The following is a 23,392-nucleotide window of genomic DNA, read 5'->3' on the forward strand; positions in this document are numbered from 1 at the left end:
GTCCTTTGATTAAAAATATAGGTGAAGGGGCTGAAGAAATGGCTCAGAGGTTAAGAGCAGTGCTTTCTCTTCCAAAGGTCCTGAGTTCAATTCCCAGCAACCACATGGTGCCTCACAGCCATCTATAATGAGATCCGGTACCCTCTTCTGGACTGCAGGTGTTACACGCAGATAGAACACTCGTATACATAAAATAAATAAATAATTTTTTAAAAATAGGTCAATTTAGTAAATCCAGCTGATTTACTTTTTTATTGGTGGGTTTCGTTCTGTATCTGATAATCCGTTGTCAAATACAAAGACATTAGACTTCCCTCCAGTCATGTTTGCTGTTAGAATGGTATTGATTCCAGGCATGGTAGCACACAACTTTAATTGCAGCGTTGTGGATAGAGAGACAGGAGGTCTTTGTGAGTTCATGGCCAGCTTAGTCCACACAGTGAGACCAGGTCCTTAAGAAAAAAAGGGGATCACTTCAGTACTTTAATATATGTCTGAAAGTGAAGAGTAACACAGAAAGTCTGGGATAAACAAAATACCACCATTTTAAATAAATACTGGATCATTTCCCACACCTACCCCACCCCCACCTCCATTCCCACACCTACGGTATCAGGTCGGGCAGGTCTTGGCCCTGACCTGGGCATGTGCAGCCCAAGCCACCAGTGAGCAATCCAGGTAGGGCAGCCACCCTTGCCACACCCCAGTCTGCAATCTATAATACCCTCACCACCCTGGAAGGCTTCAGGGACTCCCGAGAGCCTTGACCAGTGGCCGTCACGTCTGCAGACCAAAGCCTTAATCATGTCACTGAGAGACTGCCAGGTATGCACACCCCTTGGACTGGGTCCTCCTCTGGTCCGGGAGTTGGCACGGCGCCCAAGCGCTCGGGATCAAACCTGCAGGGCACCCAGAATCAGGCAGGGAACCTGGTCCTGAGTGCTCCTTGCATCTGCTGTGCATCTGCAGCTAAGGGTGGAAGGGACTCCGAAGTGGTTCCCAGTCATGTGCACCAGTGGAAGCTTGTGCAGCAGTGGGGTTGGCTCCTGAGAACCGTTCCTTTGAAGCCATACAGGGCCTGGATCTTGAGCCCCTTTTTCAGACCAAGAAAATGAAGATCAGAGCAGCCAGTGGACTTGCCACAGCCACCTGAATTCCAAGTCCTGGAAGGTGCAGCCTTTTGCTCACTAGGAATAAAGGGCATGTCCCAGGCCCAAGGGAGACCTGGGCACTGGGCACCCTGTTTCAGGTCTCCAAGGGCAGCCATTGTAATCTGAAGGCTTTCCAACTTGGTTCAACTTCTCCCATGTACTGGGAGAGGGTCTGCTAGGTGTTGGTAGGGAGTACACACCTTGCTAGGCAGGTAATAAGCCTTCAAGTTACACTTTGGAACACTAACCTCCTCCACCTGGGGCTTTGCACACTCCTGGTAATAACCCTCTCCCACCCTATTTGCTGTCTGCCTTCTGGCTGATACTTGGACTCACCTCATTGGGCCTCTCAGGTACTTTACAGAGTGGTAACCAAGGGTTGTGCGCACATCTAAGTAAAATCCCTGTATTCCTCCCCTGGTGTGTAGGCCTGGAAGGATGCCGGCCTCCCACTCTCAACCACAAGCAATGAGGCCTGCAAGCTGTTTGATGCCACCTTGACCCAGGTATGGCGGCCAAGGGACACATGGTCCTCCATGAAGGGTTCTGAGGAGAGCTTTCTACTGGTGAATGGTCTGTAAACCCCTCTGCAGTGAAGACTGCCCTTTGCCACAGAACTCCAACAACATGGGAAGAGTCTCTGCCAGCCCTGGGAGCCCATGGTCCCCATGGTCCCCAGTTCCAGTGTGGACAGCAGTGTTTCCCCCTGAGGGGGCCTGAAAATGTGGAGACAGGTGTCCCACTGTGTCCTGGTGAGGGTTTGCTGTGGGCTCTGCCAGGAAAAGCATGGTGTCCTGCCCTGAGGCTCCCCTCATGTTAGCTGGACCAAGAATTTCCATCCATTCCCACCCACTGTCACACCAGCGAAGGGCCCTGTATTTAAGCACTTGGGGAATTTGGAAGAGGGGATAGGGTCTTAGAAGAAAGGTCCAAGCAGCTGTTTTTGCCAGGTCAGACAATGGGATTGAAGTGACTTGAGTCCGAAGGTCATCCTGTAGGTCAGAGGCAGAGCCAAGGTGCACCTGGGTCTGAAGATGCAGGTAGAAAGCAAAAGCTGGCCTTTCCATCTTCCAGCCTTCACATGTCTAACTGTAAAAAAAAAAAAACAGCAGCCATGGGCTTTGTGTTAGTTTGGGTTTCACAGTGTAACCCAGACTAGCCTGGACCTTACAGCAGCCTTCTGACTCCATCTCTGGGATTATGGTGGGAGCCACCACACCCGGCTCACTGTGGTCATTTTTGAGGCAGGAGTTGTCTGAATGACTCCAGGGATCCTCCCAGTGCTGAACAAGGGGACCTGCTGCACCTCATGTCTTGGGAAGAACCCACTTTCCCACAGTTCTTCCCAGGTAGTGCGCAGATGACACCTAGGGGGTGTCATCCAATCAAGTGTATTTAATCTCTTCAAAGAAGACCAACTAAGTTATACTGTTTTTTAATTAGGGTCCAGAAAATGCTCAGTGTTCTAGAAAGAAAAATAACTCAGGTCTGGAACTCCTTTGGTAGTAGAGCTTGTGTGAGACGCCAAGTTTCATTGGCAGCACCCCTGACCCCCCCCCCCAGAAAAAACCCGAGTTTAGATATGTTTATTGATAGGATCTAAGGTCCATGAGGACAGATTTGTCTTGCGTTTCTCATTCCAGTATATCAAGTGGACCAATGACAAGAGTCTTGGTGGCATCGAGGGCTGCCTGTCAAAGCTCAAAGCAGCAGATCCAAACTTTGGTGAGTAAAGCTCCCCTTAGATGAAGGAGTGCTTGTCATACTCCCTGAGGGGACTCACTTGTCACTTGGCTGGGAGGGCACACTGAGGGCAGTGGCTAGGTTGACACTTGCACAGAGGGAGCAGCTACCTTTGTATTGAAACAATGGCGGCTCCTATGAGGATGCCATTTCTATAGAAGGCTCTAGATCAGTGGTTCTCAACCTTCTTAATGCTACGACCCTTTAGTACAGTTTCACATATTATATTTCCCAACTATAAAATTATTTAATTGCTACTTATTAACTGTAATTTTGATACTGTTATGATTTATAATGTAAATCTCTAATATGCCACCTAGTAAAGGAATGTTGGGCCCCTAAACGACCTGCAGTCCATAGGTTAAGGACTACTAGTCTAAATCTTTCCTCTAACTTTTGTCAATTTGACATAAGCTGCCACCAACTCTGCTTCTTAGATGAGGAAACTGAGGGTCAGTGGGAGTGAGACACATACCGCAGTCTAGGTGCCTCTCAAGCCCAGAATCCTAGAACACAGAGATGGCTCCTGAAACCTTTGTCTGGGGTTTAAGGAACTTGCGACACCTCCAGAGCCACTAGCGCTGTGTGGAAATGGAGCACACAGCCTGGCTCCTGGGAGAGCCGTGTGTCTCAGTCTCAGGGAGGTCAGTCCAGTCCACTGCAGAGTCCCCCATGGGTGGCCCATGTGTGGGGTGAGGATCCTGGGACTTGAGGAGACTTAGGGATATTCCTATCACCTGCAGCAGTGTAGCCAAGCTAAAGCCAAGGCCCTGCTGTTGCCCTAGTGAGGACGGATGAGAAGAGCCTCAAGAGAAAAGCAGGGCCAGGCAGATGCAGCCACAGGGACAGCTAGTGCTCAGAGTGGACTCAGGCTGGGGGGGTGGGGCCTGATGGCTGCTGTAGTAGAGGTCTCTCAATATTATGGTTTGTTTTTGTTGTTGTTGTTTGGTTTTGTTTTTGCAATATTTATTTTATTTATTCTTATGTATACAATGTTCTGTCTGCATGAACACCTGCAAGCCAGAAGAGGCCAACAAATCACATTATAGATGGTTGTGAGCCACCATATGGTTGCTGGGAATTGAACTCAGGACCTTTGGAAGAGCAGGTGGTGCTCTTAACCACTGAGCCATCTCTCCAGTCCTTGTTTTTGTTTTTTTGGGTTTTGGGGGTTTGTTGTTGTTGTTGTTGTTGTTGGGGTTTGTGTGTGTGTGTGTGTGTCTGTGTGTGGGGGGGGGTTGTTTTTGTTTTTTGTTTTTGCTGGCCAGTGTCAATGATTTAGTTCTGCACACCAGGGGGCACCATATCTCTCAAGATGGGGCTGGGGAGCATGGGTAGGGCCTGAGTCCTTACACCTTCAGGAAGGACTACCCACCCCACCATCCTGTGTGAGAGCAGCAGATAGGATGAGAGTGTGGGCCCCAGGGACTTGTTGACTCAGCTTCCCTGAACAACATTATGTGAGCATCCCAGGAGGCCTGGGCTGGCTGTAGCAATAATACCAGCTAATGAAGGGGTTACAGCTTCTGCCAGGCTCCTGAGGGGACAGGGAAATACTTCAGACCATGGGGTTCAACAGAAAACCCAGTTAAAAGTAACCTCGGTTACTTGAGCAGTGCTGCAGCATCCACTGTCCCATGAAGCCTCGACAGCAAGCCCGTACCCAGCCTGGCTCACACTTTGTGGGGTGTGGGGCTGGGCTAGGCTGAGTGACCAACTGTTTTCCAATCTTCTCTCAGCCATGGGCCATGCCATCTCTAATGGCCTCATGCTTGTTGGCACGGGAACCTCCGTGAAGCTGGACAAAGACCTGGACCAGGCTGTGAAGACGATGGTGGAGGTTTCCCGAACCCAGACCCTGACACCTCGGGAACAGCTGCACGTGTCTGCTGTGGAGATGTTTGCCGAGGGGTGAGGGGCCTCCCTGGGATGGGGGTTGGGATCCCAAGCCTGTGCAAGGTGATGCCGCAGAGCTTGAGGGAGCTTCTCAATTTGCTTTGCCCCAAATTGAATGGTGCATGAAGAAAGTATTTCCCAATTTAGGGTTCAAAGTAGCTTATTATGACTCATTAATTATTTTCATTACAACACCGAGGACAGAAAAGAAGAAAAAAACCTGACCCTTTTACTTCTTGCCCTAGAGGCTGTACTCACCAGCTTTCTGTTATTGTAACAAAATACACGAGACAATACAGTTATAAGGAAGAAAGGTTTATTTTGCCTTATGGTTTCAGAGGCTTCAGTGCATGGGATCTTAACCCTATTGCTTGTGAGGCTATGGCAAGGCAATGCTTTGTGGTACTAATAGGTAGCAGAGGAGGCTGCTCACCTCACAGCAGCCTGGAAAGTCAAAAGGGTCCAAGGTCCTAATGTTCTCTTCAAGGGCATGCTCCCAGTGACCTAATTAATAGCACCAGACCCAGGCTCCCACTTCCCAACAGCACCACAGGCAGGAGCACCCAGCCTTCAACATCCAAGTCTTTAGGGTCAGTGTGTTCAGGATTCCAATGCTGTGTGTATCAGCTCAACCTTCCAGGCCCATCTCTGCCTCCATTCCCACAGTCCTCCAGGGTCTGTCTTCTTGGGCAGGTGAGCTGTCCCTTAGAACAGATTCCGCGAACTGATTGTGAGGAATCTTAGAGTCTTCAGCCAAGAAAGTCCCACCATTTTCTGCTCATTCAGTATAGATGTGGGGTTCTCCTGTACCTCATGGTGTCGGGGCAAGTTGTCCTTGCCAATTGGTGAAGCCTCCTTTTCTGGGCTGAAGAGAGGGCTCAGCTGATAAGGTGCTTGCCACACAGGTTTAGGATCCCAGGCAAAAAGCCAGGCAGGGTGATGTGTACTCTAACCCCAGGCTGGGGAGGAGGAGACAGGCAGATCCCTGGATCTCACTAGCTCCCCCATCTGGCTCACTTGGTAAGGTCCAGGTTCAGTGAGAGACTATAGGAATAAGGGGGACATTGATGGAAGGAGACGTGTGATGTCGACCACTGGCCTCCACATGTGTGCCTACCCCCACACCAGACAGGTTTTTCCTCTTCCTTCATCTTTTAAGGATTTATTTCTTCTTCTATCCATGGGTCTGAACGTTTTGCTTATATGTTTGTCTGTGTACCACGTGTGTGTCTGGTGCCCATGGCGACCTGCAGAGGGCACCAGATCTCCTGGAATTGGAGTTACAGATGGTATCAAGCTGCAGTATGGGTGCCAGAACTGAGCCCGAGGCCTCCCCAAAGCAACGAGTACTGTTAAGCATGGAGCCTTCTCTCCAGCCCCTCCCCCCTGTTTTTCTTCTTAAAGCTGAATGGGAGGGTACAGTTTCTCGCTGGTTTTTGAGTTTTTGGAGGTAAACCTAACATAGAATTTGTGTACATATATATGTCTGTAACATTCTTTTCTGTGCAGGGCTGGGGATTAGACACCTGCTAAGCAAGCTCAAACATCCATAGTTCTTGATGGAATTTTTTTTTCTTAATAGGAAACATTTTTTTTAACTTATTACTATTAGTAACAAAGTAATGGGTGTTACCATACTTTGTTCTTTACACCTCCCCGACTGTCTGCCCTCAAGCCCCTGCCCACTCTAATTCCTTCCCCACAAGAGCATCCCTCTGCTTCCTGCCACACATAGCCCATTGCCTTTTCTGTTTCCTCCCCACTTCACACTGCAGGACACTTTAGTTTTGTGGCATGTGCATAATACAAATGCATAACTATAATATTTTATATATCTCATGTTTATTACTGTATTAACATTTGTGTGCAGGGCTGTGTTATAGCGTGTGTACCTTATGTCTGTATTAATGTTTGTGTGCAGGGCTGTGTTATGGCATGTGTACTCATGCCTGTGCTTGTGAGTTATGCAGGTGCCCTTGTGCTCAGAGGCCCGAGGAAGATGTCATGTGTCCCATCCTATCACTCTTGATCTTAATTCCTTGAGACAGGGTCTCTCGCTGGACCTAGAGCTCACAGTCTTTCAGCTAGGCTGGTGGCTAGCAAGCCTCAGCCATCCCCCTTTCATGGCTGCACCCAGCATTGGGGTTACAGGACCATGCCCATGGCTGAGTCTTACTCAGGTGCTTGGGATTTGAACTCAGGTCCTCGTGCTTGTGTAGCAAGCGCTTGTATCCATGGGCCATCTCCCCAGCCCCAGAGACAATGGCTTCAAAGCAGCTCATGCGGATAGTGACACGGGATGGCCTCCCACTCCCCTGTAGATACGGACTTCATGTTCCGTGTATTCTTGGCTTCTAGGAACTTCCCCAAGGCCTGCGATCTCTGGGAACTGATTCTCCGGGACCACCCGACGGACTTGTTGGCCCTGAAGTTTTCCCACAATGCCCATTTTTACCTGGGCCTCCGGGAGCAGATGCGGGATTCTGTGGCTCGAGTTTTCCCCTTTTGGACACCTAGCACCCCCCTTAACAGGTACATGCCATTAATAAGCACATCCTTTCATCTTTCAGTTTCTCTCCTCCTCCCTAAAAGCACAGAAACTCTATTGGCTTCAGCCTAAAGCTAGTGAGACTCCTGCTGCTAATTACAAGTCTTCCTTTTCTCCATTAGATCTTCATCCCATCCTGTGAACGAGGTAGTACCATTGTATATCAGTCAGATAGAATTTTTTGTTGCAATAACAAACATCCCCAAGATTATAATATCCAAGCTTAATGAACATTCTTCATGCCCATCATTAGTTTTATTATTTTTAACATAGGAAATGGTTCTGTAACCCAACTTGGTCTCAATTTCATGGCAATCTCATGCCTTATTCTCTTTGGTGTTGGGATTACAGGTGTGTGTCTCCAGGCCAGGTTATTCCATGTTCATCTGTATAGTGCCAGGAGGTCTGTGGCCACATCCTTCTTTCTCCCAAGCTGGTTAGTGCACTGACCTCTGGATATGCCAGTCACCACAAGGGAAAAGAATGCTCTCCAGAGAGTTGCTTATGTAGCATTCAGAACCTGCAGGGCTGCGTGACGGGCTGCAAAGTCCCACCGAAGTCAACGCAACTTCCTCTTTGTATCTAAAGGCAGCCGAAGGCGGAGTGTCTTTCTCTTTCTAAAAAAATTTTTTTTCTGATTGAAATACCCCCACCCATATTATTAGGGAATCTTATTTGTCTCCAAGTCTACTGATTAAGAACTTAATCATACCTGATACAAGTATCTTTGTGGTGACCCTTACAACAGTGCTTGACCACAGGTCGAGGTACCATGCTAGGTACCATGGCTCAGCAAAACTGATGATTAAGGGCTGGAGATATGGCTCAGAGGTTAAGGGCACTGATTGCTCTTCCAGAGGTCCTGAGTTCAATTCCCAGCAACCACATGGTGGCTCACAACCATCTATAATGTGATGTAATGCCCTCTTTTGACCTGCAGGTGTACATGCAGGCAAAGCACTATATACATAATAAATAAATAAATAAATAAATAAATAAATTTTAAAAACTGATGATTAAACAACCCAGAAGCTACTAGTAAGCTCCTTGGCAAATATTTTCTAAAGTTACCTTTAAGCCCCTGCTCTCCATAAAAGCTGCCATTTATCCCTATGCTGGACAGTAAAGGTGACACCCAAGTCACAGACACCAGCATCTGTCCTTACTCAGTCCCAGAGGGACACAGGATAAAACTGCTCTGTCACCTGTGACCCACAGCCTTGAGACCCAGTGCCTTGGTGACTAATAAGAAGTGCAAGTATGTAGTCATTACCAGTTTGCGGGCAAGAGTGGAGGGTGACCAGGATAAACAGACCCCTGGAATCTGGTTCTGGGGAGTGTCAAGCCAGTCAGTGGGTGCTCCCAGGCTGGGTGAGGGATGCTGCACAGTGTAACAGAAGCCTGGGAGGAGCTACCCATAACACCAGGCTTCCCAGGAAGGCGCCTGGTGACCATGAGTTCTCAACCTGTGGGCTTGGACCCCTTCAGGGTGGGACATGATTCGTTCACTAGAGTTTCCTAAGATCACCAGAAAACATAGATATGGACATTACAATTCCCAACAGTAGCAAAATGAGTTGCAAAGTAGCAAGTACATGAGGAGCTGTATTAAAGGGTCACAGCATTAAGAAGGCTGAGGACCTTCCTAATGAGCCTGTTGTCACTTTGAGGAAAGGAAGTCAAAATTGCTGAGGTCAGCACCTCTCGGGGTTGAGCTTGTGCCATTCTTTCAGTGCTGCCTCCTGCTGGTGGCTCGCAGCAATGCATATTTTTCTGGCTCCCTGATGGCCTGAGCAGAATCAGGGTATCAGCAAGTCCTCTTTCCTTGACACCAGCTCTACAGGGCCCTGTCACAAAGTAGACAACAGTGATCAGTTTGCTGCCCACTGCATTGTACCTCGGTTCCATCTGGGAACCCTCTATGTACGAACACAGTCACATCCAAGCCTTGGGTGTGAGGACTCTGGCCGATCCTGCTGGGGGACTCATCTCTCCTTGTCATCTTCCTGGGTACTGAAGTCTTTTCTCTGTGTTCAGCTATGTGAAAGGCATCTATGCTTTTGGACTGATGGAAACCAACTTCTATGACAGAGCAGAAAAGCTTGCCAAAGAGGTGAGTTGTCCCATCTCAAGATGTGAGGCCCTTCAGGGTGTGGCTCCTCATATGCTGACCAAGCCACCCTGCCTTCCCTCATCGGGGTGTTTCATGGATCAGGGGGGGCTGGTATTAGGGGAAGGAGCTGCCTGTCTGTCACTCTTTTCATCTCCCCAAGGTCCCTGGAGCAGAGAAGGCAGAGAGGCTCAGGGAGGTGGTGGCTCCTGCTCTCAGGCGTCACCAGAGTGATGGCTCAGTACTTCTCTGAGCTCTGGTTGGCTCCAGAGCCACAGGGCTAGGCAGGACTGGCTCACTACAGGAGAGCCATGCAAACCTTGGTTCTTCCTCCTTGAATCTCTCACCATTCCACCAGGTCTGGCCTTGCCTGAGGTTTGAGGTGGGTGGAAACAAAGGTTTCCTGGATCAGGGTCTGATCGTGTGATGCTCTTTCTCCATCAGTGGAGGGCTTTATCCTGCCCTCAAGCTTGTCTCTTAGCCCTCACTCATCACTAGAGTTCCCTCAGTGGGAGGGGTGGAGCCAGTGTGGAACCTATTTGGGGCTTCAGCCTAGGGTCCTGTGTTCTGTTTTCCGCTGGGATGTGCTGGCTGACCTGAGGGCACTCCCGTAGGCATGGAGCCATGGTCAAGTGGCAGGCCTGGGTGCAAGGTCTAGAAGTCCATCTCTGGTACTCTTGTCCTTGCAAGAGTAGAAACTAAGGTGGCGCAAGGAGGCATTGCCACGCATAGAGAGAGAGATTCTCTTTTGATCCTGGTTCACAACTGGCACTTTGCCCATGCCTGCTCCTGCTGATGCTCTCTGCCCACCCTGTTAAACACTTTAGTGCCTGGCTATGAGAGCTGCAGCTCAGAGACAAGCTAGGCAGAGCCCTCCTATGGTGATAAAGCTGAGGAATCAAGTTTTCACCTGGCAAGAAGCTGGACTAGACCCTAGCTTCCATGCATCCCTGTTGTGGCTCCCCACCTAGGCATTGCCCCAGTGGGCCTAAAGTGCCCCTCCTCATGGCAGCTTCCTCAGGGTCTCTGAGGGTGGCTTGAATCAGACTCAGTCCAGATTCAGGGATCAAGGGAAGGGGTTTTATTGTAGCTGTTGTTTCTTTAGCTGTGAGTCAGACCTGAATGTTGCAGGAAGCTCCCTGGCTATCTAAGCTGTATGATCAAGGTAGCCAGATACCCCATTCATGGCTAAGCCACAGGAAGGCCGCTCTGGTTGAGGGAGATAGTCTCAAGTCTTACAAGAAACAGGGTGTATCACAATAGTTCACTCACCCCTCTCCTCAGCTGCTCTTTCCTACCCCTCACTCCAGCTCTCCTGGTGCGATAGGACTCGCTGACATTAGCCTCAGACCCCATAGATAGTTGCTAGATATGGAGACAAAGGCTAAAACAGTGTCCCCCAAGTTTCCACCACGGGAGGGGGTATAGCACCAGGCTCCACTGGACTACAATGACTTCCCGAGGTGACAGCAATTCCAGCAGGTCAACCTCGGGGCCAGGAGAGGTGTGAGGGACAGGCAGAGTTGGAGTCTTCCAGGAAACCATGCAGGACTCCAGTTGAATGAGGATGCTGGTCAGCCCTATAAACAGAAAGATCAGGGATGAGTCATATTTCCCAACCCCCTGGGTGAAGGCAGCATGTTTAAAGGGGTTAAAAGGAGTGCAAGTAAAATATCACACTCAGGATGTACTCTGTGACATACCCAGCTCTCCTGGTACTCAAGACATCTGCCCCAAGGCCATGCAGACATGTTGTGTGACCCCTGTCTTCTCACATAGAGTGGACAGGAGTGTGAAAGCTGAGGGACAGGAGCAGGAAGGCAGAGACTGCTGGGGCATGTTGCCAAACCCTTATAGCAGGTGCCAGGCTAGTGCTGAGGCACTTGCACTTCCAGACTCCAGGGAAAGTACATCTATGGGACCCATGATTTGGTGTGGGGCAATGAAAAAGCCAGTGATGGGGTTGCAGCGAACCCCAGTTTACTGCTTCATGCCCAGCACTCAGTAGGTGTCAATAAACATGAAGTGACCTGGTGAACAGATGGACAAGGAGGTGAGAATTGTTCATGTGTCCCTCTGCCTCACTGCAGAGCTCAGGGTTCATGTAGATTTTCTCATTAACAAATGTTACTAGAGCCAGGCTTGGTGGGGCACACCTTTAATCCCAGCACTGGGGAGGCAGAGGCAGGTGAGTTCAAGGCCAGCCTGGTCTACAAAGGGAGTCCAGGATAGTCAAGGCTACACAGAGAAATCCTGTCTCAAGAAGAAGAAGAAGAAGAAGAAGAAGAAGAAGAAGAAGAAGAAGAAGAAGAAGAAGAAGAAGAAGAAGAAGAAGAAGAAGAAGAAGAAGGTGTTGCTAGAACCAGTTGCTTCTCCCTCAGGAAGCCACCTGTGTAACCATCCCCTGAGTATAAGTGGGAGGGGCAGCCTCCTGTCATTCATCACCAGAGATTGTAACAGTCTACACTGTTCTCATAGCCCTGAAAGGAAGGCAGCCCCAAAGGTCATCATAGGAAACTGAGGCACAGAGCTCCTGGGTAGCATATTGCAAATGACTCAGATGTGCTCAGGAAGCAAATCCTGGCCTCATTGAGCCTCAGTTTCCTCATCTGTGAGGCTGGCAGGCATGCCCTCCTCAGCAGCCTGCTATGGTGGATAAGGCACACATTGGTACCTGCTAAGCAACAAGGAAATGAAGCTGGTGCTAGGTTTGTAGTTATCCTGAGTTAGAACCCAGTTCCCACCCTTGCTGTTGCTGGGTCCAGGCCACCAGGCTAATCCCTGTTTTCCTTGTCCTCTCATCTCTTACCTCCTGTAGGCTTTATCTATTGAGCCCACAGATGCCTGGTCAGTGCACACTATGGCCCATATACATGAGATGAGAGCAGAGGTCAAAGACGGGATGGAGTTCATGCAGCGCACAGAAGGCCACTGGAAGGTATGAACTGAATTGTTGCTGGTCCTCTGCTGGGCCACCCAGTCTGACACCAGGAATTCCCCCTAGGCTTGCTGGCTGGGACCTACAGGAGAGGCTTAGCTCCCTGGGAGCTTAGGTTCAGCTTGGAGACATCCCTGACAGCGAAACATCCCCAGGGAGCCCCCAGCATCCCAACACCTACCAGGGTTTTAGAAGTGACTACAATTGAGGTCTTCCTGAGATATTTTGCTGTGAGAAGAATGTGTCCAAAGGTGCTGGATAAATTAGACCCTAGTTAGTTTGCACATGCTCAGGACCCTGAGTTGCCTGTGCTTCTGCTGCTGCCAACAAGGAACACATGGTGCAGTGGGTGGGAAAGAGGCAGGCCGATTGGGTGATGGCCCACTGATGTAAGGCTGGCATATGGGGGTTATGGCTGTTCATACCTCTAGTGCTGACCCTGACCCTTTCCGTGGCCTGAGCACTCTGTGGCCTCACTGTCCCTATTCCTTAGTCCCATCTCTACTCACCCCTGCTCCTGACTGGCTGTTGTCATGCCTTCCTTGCCCACTAGCAATGGTGACTCTTCTTTGTCTGGGTGGACCTGTTTTCTCTGGCATGAGACCTGGCCCCTTGTCCACGTGTCCTGGCTGCCCTTCTTTCTGTAACACAGCAGGCTGCAAGGACACCACAGCTAGGGCAGTAAGTCTTTTCCTGAGTCTGGCACTGAGAGGAGATGCTCAGTGTTTCAGAGACAAAGCAGGACGCAGTGGCCACCAGCATCCCCCTGAGCAGTGCCCTGGGCAAGGACTGTGATTGACAGGCAGGCTAATTCTCAGCATCTCTAGGCATAGTTGTAGGTGCAGCTGGTCAAAGGGAGGTGTCTGAATATGCAGCCCATTCTAGAGATGCCCAGACTCCAGGGTCTGGAAAATATTTAGGGGTACAAAGAACCTAAAGAAGAGAAGCTACTTTTTCTGGGGACTCCCCAGGCAGATGCTGGAAGGTTTTATGGGTAGGGAGAAGCACCTGTGAGTGGAGCACTAGTTGGCGTCTAGCTGGCCTGGTTTCTCTCCTTTACATTGTTCCCCCAAAACACACACACCCCACCTCTGCTTATGTGTTTGTGTATGCATGTATATGTGTCTATGTGTTTGTCCATGTGCAGGTGCACCTTTAGGTTGGTGCAAGTACACAGGTATATGTGTGCATGTGAAAGCCACACTGTCATTTCTCCAGTGCCATCTGCCTGGGTTTGTGAGCAAGGCCTTTCCCTAGCACCTGCAGCTTACTGATTAAGCAAGACTGGCTGGCCAGAAAACCTCAAGGACAGGCCACCCCCTGTGATAACAGCCTTACACCATCATGTCAAGCTATGAGCTGGGTACAGGGAGTCACACTCAGGTCTTCATGCTTACCCAGCAGGCATCGTACCAAGTGAGCATCTGCCCAGCCCAACTTTGAACTTCTGAATCTCTGTGTTCACCTCCCTGGTACCCAGATCACAGGTGTGGTCTTCCATATGCCCAATTTATTCTATGTTGGGAACTTAATCCAGAACAGTAGACCAAGCCCACAGGTGCTCAGCTGTTCTTTCATTCTTTCTGCAGGACTCCGATATGCTTGCTAGCCATAACTATTGGCACTGGGCCCTGTACTTGATTGAAAAGGTAGGTTGCTTGTTTCCATGGGTTGTCTCACCCACTGCAGATGTCCACTGAAGAGGTGGTTCCCAGTCCCCAGCTCTGTCTGACTTCCTTATAGCACCTTTGTGTGTTGGTAGAAATGGTGTCTTAGTTAGGGCTTCTATTGCTGTGATGTATCTCCATGGCCAAAAGCAAGCTGGGGAGGAAAGGGTTTACTTGACCTACATCTCCACATTGTAGTCATCACTGAAGGAAGGCAGGACAGGAACTCAAACAGGGCAGGAAGGAGCCTGGAGGCAGGAACTGATGCAGTGGCCATGGAGGAGTGCTGCTTCCTGGCTTCCTCCCCATGGCTTACTCAGCCTGCTTTCTTATAGACCCCAAGACCACCATCTCAGGGATGGCTCCACCCACAATTGTCAGGGCCCTCCACACCAATCATTAATTGAGATAAGGCCTTACAGGCTTGCCTTCAGCTTGGTCTTATGGAGTTTCTTAATTGAGGTTCCCTCTCCCTCTCAGATGACATTAGCTGTGTCAAGTTGACATCAACCTCTCCAGCACAGTTGGTGTCTGAAGCAATACAGCATTCATACTGCAAGAGCTTGGCAGGCTGCACTCCTCAAGACACTTTTCACTCTTGGGAAGCAGGACTCAAGTGGCTTAGTTACTTTTCTATTGCTGTGATAAAACCCTGGGACCAAGGCAACTTGTAGAGGGAAGGGAAGGTTCTAGAATCATAAGAGCCTCCATCACGGTAGGGAGGCATGGAGCAAGCAGCACACATGGCTGCAGGAACTGGGTGCTGAGAGCTCACCTCATGCAAGCACAAAGCAGCATGGACTGAGTCCAGGGTGAAACCTTAAGCTCTCAAAGCCCATTTCCTCCAGCAAGGCCGCACCTCCTAAGCCTGCACAAACAGTGCCACCAATTGGGGAACAAGTACTAACACATCTGAGCCCATGAGGGACACTCTCATTTATACCACCATGCAGGGGGAAGGGTGGAACCAAGTGCTGGGGAGCACGGGGAGAGTCTTAGATTGGATCTACAGCACCAGAAATTCTTCTCAGACCAGGAAGGCATGAGGAGAGATGATGGGGACTGGCAGCATCCCACTCCTCAGAGTGCTTCTCCCAGCTGTTACCATAGAGAGAGATATGGAGGCTCCTAGCTCACCTTCTCCTCCCTCCACACTGGGCTACCACTGAGCCCTGCCCATCCCCCTTAGTGGAGGCCTTGCTCAGCTCTTCCTAGTGTGCTCCCAAGCATTGCTTTTTGACTTCTCCAGATGTTACTCACGGCAATGTCACCTTTGCAGGGAGAATACGAGGCCGCGCTAACCATCTATGACAGCCAGGTAAGTACATCTGTTTGTGGCTTGTTGCTCCAGTCTACCTGTGACTCTCATAGCCTCTGGGTCTTCTCCTAGCCTATTGGCGTTGTCCTACACAGAGCGAACCAGTGGGAGAATGCCCCCAAGTTCTCAGATAAGACTTTGTAGGATTGGCTGTTGTCGGGGCTGCGTCCTGACTCCATGTATCATGGGGCCTCTGCTGAGTATTCACTCATAGTGTTCAGAGACTGACTTGTCTAAGGCAGTCTCTGTCTGATCAGATGTGTATTCTTCTTTTCTTTGGGAGAGGGTTTTTCTGTGTAGCAATCCTGGGATTTGTTCTGTAGACCACACTGGCCTCAAACTCACAGAGATCCACCTGTCTCTGCAACCTTAGTTCTGGATTTAAGGGCATGTGCCACCAGTTCCTGATGTAGATGGTCTTTTTTTTTTTTTTTTTAAGGTTTTTTGAGACAGGGTTTCTCCGTGTCATCTTGGCTGTCCTGGACTAGCTTTGTAGATTATGTTGGCCTTGAAGTCACAGCAGTCTGCCTGCCTCTGCCTCCCAAATGCTGGTATTAAAGGTGTGTGCCACCACCACATGCGGTGTGAATAGATGGGTATTTTTAATGAGGCAGTTCATCTGTCCATAGGAGGGTTGGTATTCTTTTGAATTTTTGTTCACTAATTTTTAACTTTAAGTCAGAGGCAGGGGATTGGAGAAGTGACTCAATGGTTAAAAGCACTGGCTGCTCTTCCAGAGGACCCAGGTTCAATTCCCAGCACCCACATTGCAGCTCACGACAGCCTGTAACTCCAGTTCCAGAGGATCTGGCACCCTCACACAGACATGCAGGAAGAACACCAATGCTCATAAAAATAAATGATTCTTTTTTTCTTTTCTTTTTTAAAATAAATGATTCTTTAAAAGTCAGAGGCGGGTTGGTGGTGCACACCTTTCATCCCAGCACTCAGGAGGCTGAGGCAGATGGATCTCTGTGAGTTCACTGCCAGCCTGAACTACATTGTGAGTTCTAGGACATCCAGAGCTACATAGGGAGACCTTGTCTCAAAAAAAATTCATATTTATTCATTGCATATATGTATTCATGACATGACATGTATGTGAAAGTCAGAGAACAACTTGCAGAAGTTGGTTCTCATTCCACAATATGAGTTCAGAGATCAAACAGGCTTGGCCTCACAAGGGCCTTTACTGAGCCATATGGCCAGTTGTGGGTGCTTATGTGTGTTTGTTTAAATTTTTCAAAGATGTATGTATTTTATGCATCTGAGTGTTTTGCCTGCATGTATATATGTGCACTATGTACATGCCTGGTACCTGCAGAGGTCAGAAGAGGGAGCCTATAGATGGTTGTGAGCTACCGTGTGATCCTCTGGAAGAGCAGCCAGTGCACTTACCATTGAGCCTTCTTGATGGAGCCCTGTTTGTTTTTACTGTTATAAAATCTATGCTATAAAAATTAATCTACTCGGGGGAGGAGGGCTGGAGAGATGGCTCAGTGGTTAAGAGCACTGGCTGTTCTTCCAGAGGTCCTGAGTTCAGTTCCCAGCAACCACATGGTGCTCACAACTATCTATACCTTCTAAAGCCCTCTTCCGGAGTGCAGGTGTACATGCAGATAGAGCACTCATATACATTTAAAAAAATTAATCTACACATGATGGTGCAGACCTGAAACCCTAGCTGCTTAGGAGGCTGGACAGAAACATTAAAGTTCACAGTCTGTCTGGGCTATGATGTAAGTTGAAGGCTAGCTTGGAGAACATGGTGAGACCCTGTCTGAGAATCAGAAGTTTTCAAAATATGCCTAGGAGCATCAGTGTTAGAGCACTTGCTGGTCCTAGGTTTCTACCTTACAGTCATGAGTAAAGGGGTGGGGGAGAAAAGTTGTGGCCTAGAGAGATGGGCCAGAGGACCTAGGTTCAATCCCCAGCATCCACTTGGTAGTTAAAACTCTCTGTAACTCCAGTTCCAGGAGACCAGATGCCCACTTCTGTCCTCTGTGGGCACAGGGCACACATATGGTGCATAGACATACATGCCGGCAAAGCACTCATACAGGCAAAATAATGATGAGGATAAATTGTGTGGCATTGTAGCCTTAGCAAATAGAGTTTGCTAGGCCCCATCTCACTGGCCAAGTCCAGAACCTAGCTCCACACTGAGGTCTTAGTAATGAAATCTTGGCACAGGATGCTCACTATGTGGATGTCAGAACACTAGAGAAACACCTGCCAGACAAGGGTCCCTTGGAGGAGTCCTTCTGTCACGATCAGCTTCTTAGAAAGAAGGTAAGGTGATAGGAACTGTGTGCTCTGAGGTGTACAAGATCTCCTAGTGAGCAAAATTGAAATGAGACCAGGTGCGATCTGAGTCTCATGCCAGACAGAGCAACGTTAGGCACAGGGTGAGAGAGCGGCAGTTGACAGGGCCAGAAATAACCCTAGGCACACAGTGGAGTGGGCGTCTGTGTGTGTGCATGTGTGTGTGTGTGTGTGTGTGTGTGTGTGTGTGTGTGTGTGTGCATTCTGGTATTCACAGCTGCATGATCCCTTACTGAGTGTTGTGGTACTGCACTTTCTCTTAGCCTGAAGGCTGAGAAGTGATGAGGGTGATGGTCTTGATGTCTCAGGTGCTGGGGATGACGCTCATATCTTTTGTTTGCTGAGGGCTTTCTCTATGCACGCTGCACTCATGGCTCATATCGCAACTCTGGCTTTTCCCATGGCCCTGTTATTATTTGGGCCCCTGAGCCTGGCCTCCCATGGCCCTTGTCTTCCAGATCCTTCCAAGACTGAAGGCCAGTGGTACCATGCTGGATGTAGTAAACAGCTGTTCCATGCTCTACCGTCTTCAGATGGAAGGTACCTGCGTCTCTTCCTTCTCCCTTCACAAGGAGAGAAAGTATGGTTGCCAGCCCTGAGGGTGAGGCCTTGGGATGAATGAGGATGGCAGCTGTCTCCTTGCCAGTCCAAGGCCACTGACTTGTTCTCCACGCCTCCTTGGTGTGGTGGCCGTGGGCACTGAACCTTGCCATTCCCATATGCTGACTGGCAGAACTTTGAGGGCACAGGCAGCACCTGGCTACTGCCTAGGCTTCAAAGTTACCCTGATGGGGCTGGCTTCCTGCTCAGGCTGGAGGTCCAGATGATGCTCCACAGAGGGATGCTGAGGAAGGCTCAGACTCCCAGTGTGAGGGACGCCCAGTGTCTGGCTGGCTATGAAAAGCTTCTCGTTTCCTCACTCTTGTGAGGCACGGATGACTGTTAATATTTTAGTTTTATTTACTTTCATATTATTTTCTTAATGTATGAGTGCTCTGTCTGCATATACACCTGCATGCCAGAAGAGGGCACTGGATCCCTTTATATGGTTGTGAGCCGCCATGTGGTTGATGGGAATTGAACTCAGCACCTCTAGAAGAGCAACCAAGGCTCTTAACCACCCAGCTACCTCTCCACAGGTACTAGGCTTGTGATTACCATAAGGACCATTCAAAACATGTTCTGGGGTCAGGGGGTAGTCTATCAAGGTGTAGGAGTAACTTGAAGGTCTGTGACAGTTTTTCAAATCTGCTTTTACCTCATGGGTTTGTTGCGTTTCCAGGTAAACAAGAAGAGCATAGGCCTTGGTGGCCCTGCTCACTTCCTGGCCCCTCACCAGGACAAGATTAGATGGGCTTCTCAGCGATGTGAGTTCAGAAGAAACAGGTGTAAGACACACTGCTGCCTCACACCCTTGGCTTTTCTTTGTCCCCAGGGGTGTCCCTTGGCCAACGGTGGCAGGCTGTTCTACCTGTGACCAAGAAGCATACCCGAGACCACGTCCTTCTCTTCAATGATGCTCACTTGCTGATGGCCTCCCTGGGTGCACGGGACCTCCAGACTACACAGGAGCTGATGACCACTCTGCAGGAGGCCAGCAAGTATGTGAGGCCCTGAGACCATGAGGTTTGGGCCCAGCTGACAGGGTGAATGCCTGCAAGGGCTGCGCCAAGGCCTGCTAGGGTGAGGTCCTGCTGGTGAGCATAGCTTTGAGGAGACCCATGCTTCTAAGTGGGTATTGCCAGGTGGGCATGCTTCGCCATAGCTGTCTGCCCCCCAGGGGTCTTGTGGGTGTCCTTAGGACACTGAGCTACCTCTTTGCTCAGAGCCTCAGATTTTTTTTTTTCCCTGGTTTTTTGAGACAAGGTTTCTCTGTGTAGCCTTGGCTGTCCTGGACTCACTTTGTAGATCAGGCTGACCTCGAACTCACAGAGACGCCTGCCTCTGCCTCTGGAGTGCTGGGATTAAAGGCATGCACCCCCATGCCCGGCCTAGCCTCAGATTCTTCATCTGCTGGAAATGATGCCTTCTGGGCTGACAAGGGCAGTCTTAGGATAGCAGTTTTATAGACATGGCTGTGGGTGCCCAGTCTCTACTAGCATTGTCCACAGTCCTGACCTCTCTGTGCTGTTATACCACTTTCCACATGAACAAACTGAGGCTGGGGACAGGAGCCTGTGCCTCTCCCAACATTGGGCAGAGGCTTGTGTCTCCTCTTCCTTGCAGAGTGGCATCAGGCAGCTGTGAGAGGCCCTAACATTGGGTCTCTCTGTCCAGGAAGACTGTGTGGAGGTGAATACTGAGCTTTGGTCTTGGTGACAGGTCCCCAGGGGAGAACTGCCAGCACAAGTTGGCACAAGATGTGGGGCTGCCCCTGTGCCAGGCCCTTGTGGAAGCTGAGAACGGGAACCCTGACCGAGTCTTGGAGCTTCTCTTGCCAATCCGCTACCGAATTGTCGAGATTGGGGGCAGCACCGCCCAGGTGAGCCAGCTGAGTGAAGGGACCCAGAGGCTGCAGTGCTGGACCAGCAGCCAGGTGTCTCCTGTGTGGTCCTTACTCATGGGGTAGGAACACTCTTGTTGAAGCTGCCACCAAGGTGTGCTGTGGAGGGTGGGGTTTGTCTCAGTGTTCCCTGTGGGCTGGGAGCCCATCCCTGGTCCACGCTGCAGGAGCCTAACTTGCCTAATTGCCATCATAGAGAGACGTCTTCAACCATCTGTTGCTTCATGCATCCATCAACTGTACGTCCAGCATCCATAAGAATGTGGCCCGGTGAGTACTTTGCCCTTCCTACAGCCAGGCATGGGCGGGTCCCCTGCACATGGTCTCCCTGTGCATGCACCTGCCTTGACATGTGTGCTCCTGCTTTTGGGGTTAGGAAAGCAGGAAGCAAACTGAGGATTAGGTTCTCTTTTATTAGCAGGCTCCACTTGACAAAGGAGGATATATGGTACCACCAACACCCACTTTCTGTTGGAGACAGGGTTTGTCTATGCAGCCCTAGGTGTCCTGGAACTTGCTCTATAGACCTGGCCTCAAACTCAGAGATCTGCCTATCTCTTCCTGCTGAGTGCTGGGACTAAAGGTGTAAGACATCACCACCCAGCCAGGGCCACCCTTTTACCCAGCCTCCTGCCTTCCAGGCCATCTCTACATTGTAGCCATGTGGAAATATACAGACAGTCAGTACACCTGCTCTCAGGTCCTTGTGTGTCTGTGCCCTCTTCCTGCGATCCCCTGTCTCCTTTTTCTGTCTGCTCATTGGGCCTCAGCTTACAGACTCTTACCGACCTGTGCTAACTGTGGACACAGTGCACAGTGGGTGGGTATGGACCTTGTCCTGGAACCTCTGAAAAAACCAGTTCGTCACATGGACATCTGAACAGTCACGTGGTTGTGGTCAGGAGGAAAGGATGATGGTGGAGCTGGTGAGGGAGTGGAGGACCATGGGAGTATCCCATAGAGTGTGGAGAGGAAACTACATGTCAAATGCACTTAGCCAGTGGGCCTGGTTAGGAGAGAAAGCTGAAACCTAGAAGCTGGGGGGTGTCTGGAGAGACGGTAAAGGAATTCCTCCAGCCCATACCCATTATATTCCCTCTTCCTCAACACACACCCTGCCAAGGAGAGAGCTCCTGGGTCCTTGCCTTGTGAAAAGAGGTCGAGGCAGGTACCCTGGCCAGTGTGGGCCAGACCCCTGCAGTGCAGGTGATGGCTGGGAACACTTGAGATACTTTGAACTCAGAAATGCCATGGACACATATCCATGATTTTATCACCCCATGTCCATATGTAAAAAGCCACAGGTGCTGCTATATTGGCTGAGCCCCTCGGGGACCTGCTGTGGGTAAAAGGTGGTCAGAGCTAGGAGTTGACAGCTCTGTGGACAGAGGAGCTGGCAGGGATTCAGTGTGGCCCATGCTGGAGCTGACGCTACACAGCTCAAGTCCTACCCCGGGGAGGGGACATAGTACAGGAAAGAGAGGGGGCACAGCTGCCTGGGAGGACCCTGCAGGAGTGGGGCACTCCTTCCAAGTGCTTGCCTCCCTGTGCAGCCCACCCCTTTGACAGGCAAAAATCCCTCTGCTGTGGTTTGGGATGGTTTGAGTGTGGCCCTGGTTCCATGGCTGGCCCTGTGTTCCCAAGTTTGGAAATGTTGAGAGGGGAAGAGATTAGAGAAAAGAGAACTCCAGGGTGTCATGGGGCCCCATCCTCAGAAGATGTTAAAGGAATTCTCCAGGGACCCTAGTGAGTGCTGTCCACTGAAGAATTTTTCCTTATGATTTATTTATTTATTTATTATGTATACTGACAGTACTCTGGCTTTCTTTTATGCCTGCATGCCAGAAGAAAGCATTGGATCACATTATAGCTGGTGGTAAGCCTCCATGTGGTGGCTGGAAATTGAACTCAGGACCTCTGGAAGAGCAGGCAGTGCTCTTGACTGATGAGCCATCTCTCCAGCCCTGAACAGTCTTTTAAAGAGAAGCCACCCTGCTTGGTGGCTTTCTTAAATAAATTATTTAATTTTATTTCATGTACATTGGAGTGAGAATGTCAGAGCCATTGGAACTGGAGTTACAGACAGTTGTTGAGCTGCCATGTGGTTGCTGGGAATTGAACCCGGGTCCTTTGGAAGAGCAGACAGTGCTCTTACCCACTGAGCCACCTCTCCATCCTCCTATAAAATGTTTAATTTGACAAAGTACCCAGCCTCACAACACTCATTTTAGCAGCAAAAGGAGGCTGATACACTTCTACCCTGGCTGTGGAGTTGTCCCCTCACTGTGTGCGAAGTCCCAGCCTTTTAACATCACTCACCCCACACACACACACACACACACAGACCCACCATTGTTAATCTGTGTCTATCCTAAGCTCCTAGAGTTGTTGCCAAAGCAACACAGACATGATGGTTCAGACACCAGACTCACTGGTCTTGTCGTTCTAGAAGCTGAACTGTCCTGCATCAGGGTCCAGCAGGGATGTTTCTGGTGCACTCCTGGCCCTGGCTCAGAGCTATTGCTGCATGTTGCTTCTCCTGAGACTCAGGAAGCAGATTCTCCTCTGTTTCTCACAGGGACACTAATGCCTCTGTAAGGGTCCTCTCCCTAAATCATGCTGAGGATCAAGGTGGCAGCAGCAGCAGCATTCAGCCACAGCAGGGCTCTGCTCAGAGGGATCCTGTTCTTGCTTCTTTTAAACTAAGGCTTTCCTGTACCCATTTTTTTTTTTAACTTTTTGCCTTGCTTCTTCTGGGGGAGTCTGACATGTGGCTTCCTGTGTCTCTTGTCCCTCTCATCCTCAGCATAAACTGTGACAGGAGCATAGGCTGTGAGGTCTTGAGCCATGGCTTCCCCTAAGACAGACGAAGCCACAGTGAGAGCCTACACTGGAGTCCTCATCTCTGCTGCTTATCTCTAATGTAGACTCAAAGTACTGTAAGCTGGCTGTACCCATTCTGCTCCTGCCAGTCATATTCCCACATCCTTCTAGATGGTTCTATAACTAACCCTCTGTGTGTTTCCACAGGAACCTTCTGATGGAGCGTGATGCTCTGAGACCCAACTCACCCCTGACTGAGAGGCTCATCCGCAAGGCAACTGCTGTCCATCTCATGTAGTGACCAAGGCTGGGTCCTTGGCTTACAGCCCAGCCCAGCCTGGCTTTAGCTTGTTGTCTGGTTGGGTTAAGG

At 49.9% G+C, this 23,392-nt stretch overlaps 1 protein-coding gene across 1 annotated transcript; it reads left to right on the forward strand.

Moving 5' to 3' along the window:
* Positions 1–730: 730 nt before the first annotated feature.
* LOC127201526 (tetratricopeptide repeat protein 38-like) lies at positions 731–23,382 on the forward strand. The gene is made up of 14 exons (XM_051160154.1): positions 731–825; positions 1,580–1,657; positions 2,795–2,876; positions 4,634–4,805; positions 7,149–7,322; positions 9,376–9,451; positions 12,267–12,386; positions 13,976–14,035; positions 15,333–15,371; positions 18,155–18,236; positions 19,132–19,297; positions 20,019–20,178; positions 20,396–20,469; positions 23,230–23,382. Exons 1-14 carry the CDS (start codon positions 805–807, stop codon positions 23,318–23,320), a joined length of 1,395 nt encoding a protein of 464 aa, XP_051016111.1. The 5' UTR covers positions 731–804; the 3' UTR covers positions 23,321–23,382.
* Positions 23,383–23,392: the final 10 nt, after the last annotated feature.

The sequence above is a fragment of the Acomys russatus genome, chromosome 17, assembly GCF_903995435.1.
Source record: "Acomys russatus chromosome 17, mAcoRus1.1, whole genome shotgun sequence".
NCBI lineage: Eukaryota > Metazoa > Chordata > Mammalia > Rodentia > Muridae > Acomys > Acomys russatus.

Excerpts from the sequence above, each read along its gene's own strand:
- LOC127201526 (XM_051160154.1), top strand. The coding sequence starts at position 805 with ATGTCACTGAGAGACTGCCAG. Across the intron at positions 14,036-15,332 it reads CCCTGTACTTGATTGAAAAG|GGAGAATACGAGGCCGCGCT; the intron begins GTAGGTTGCTTG and ends TCACCTTTGCAG. Across the intron at positions 20,470-23,229 it reads ATCCATAAGAATGTGGCCCG|GAACCTTCTGATGGAGCGTG; the intron begins GTGAGTACTTTG and ends GTGTTTCCACAG.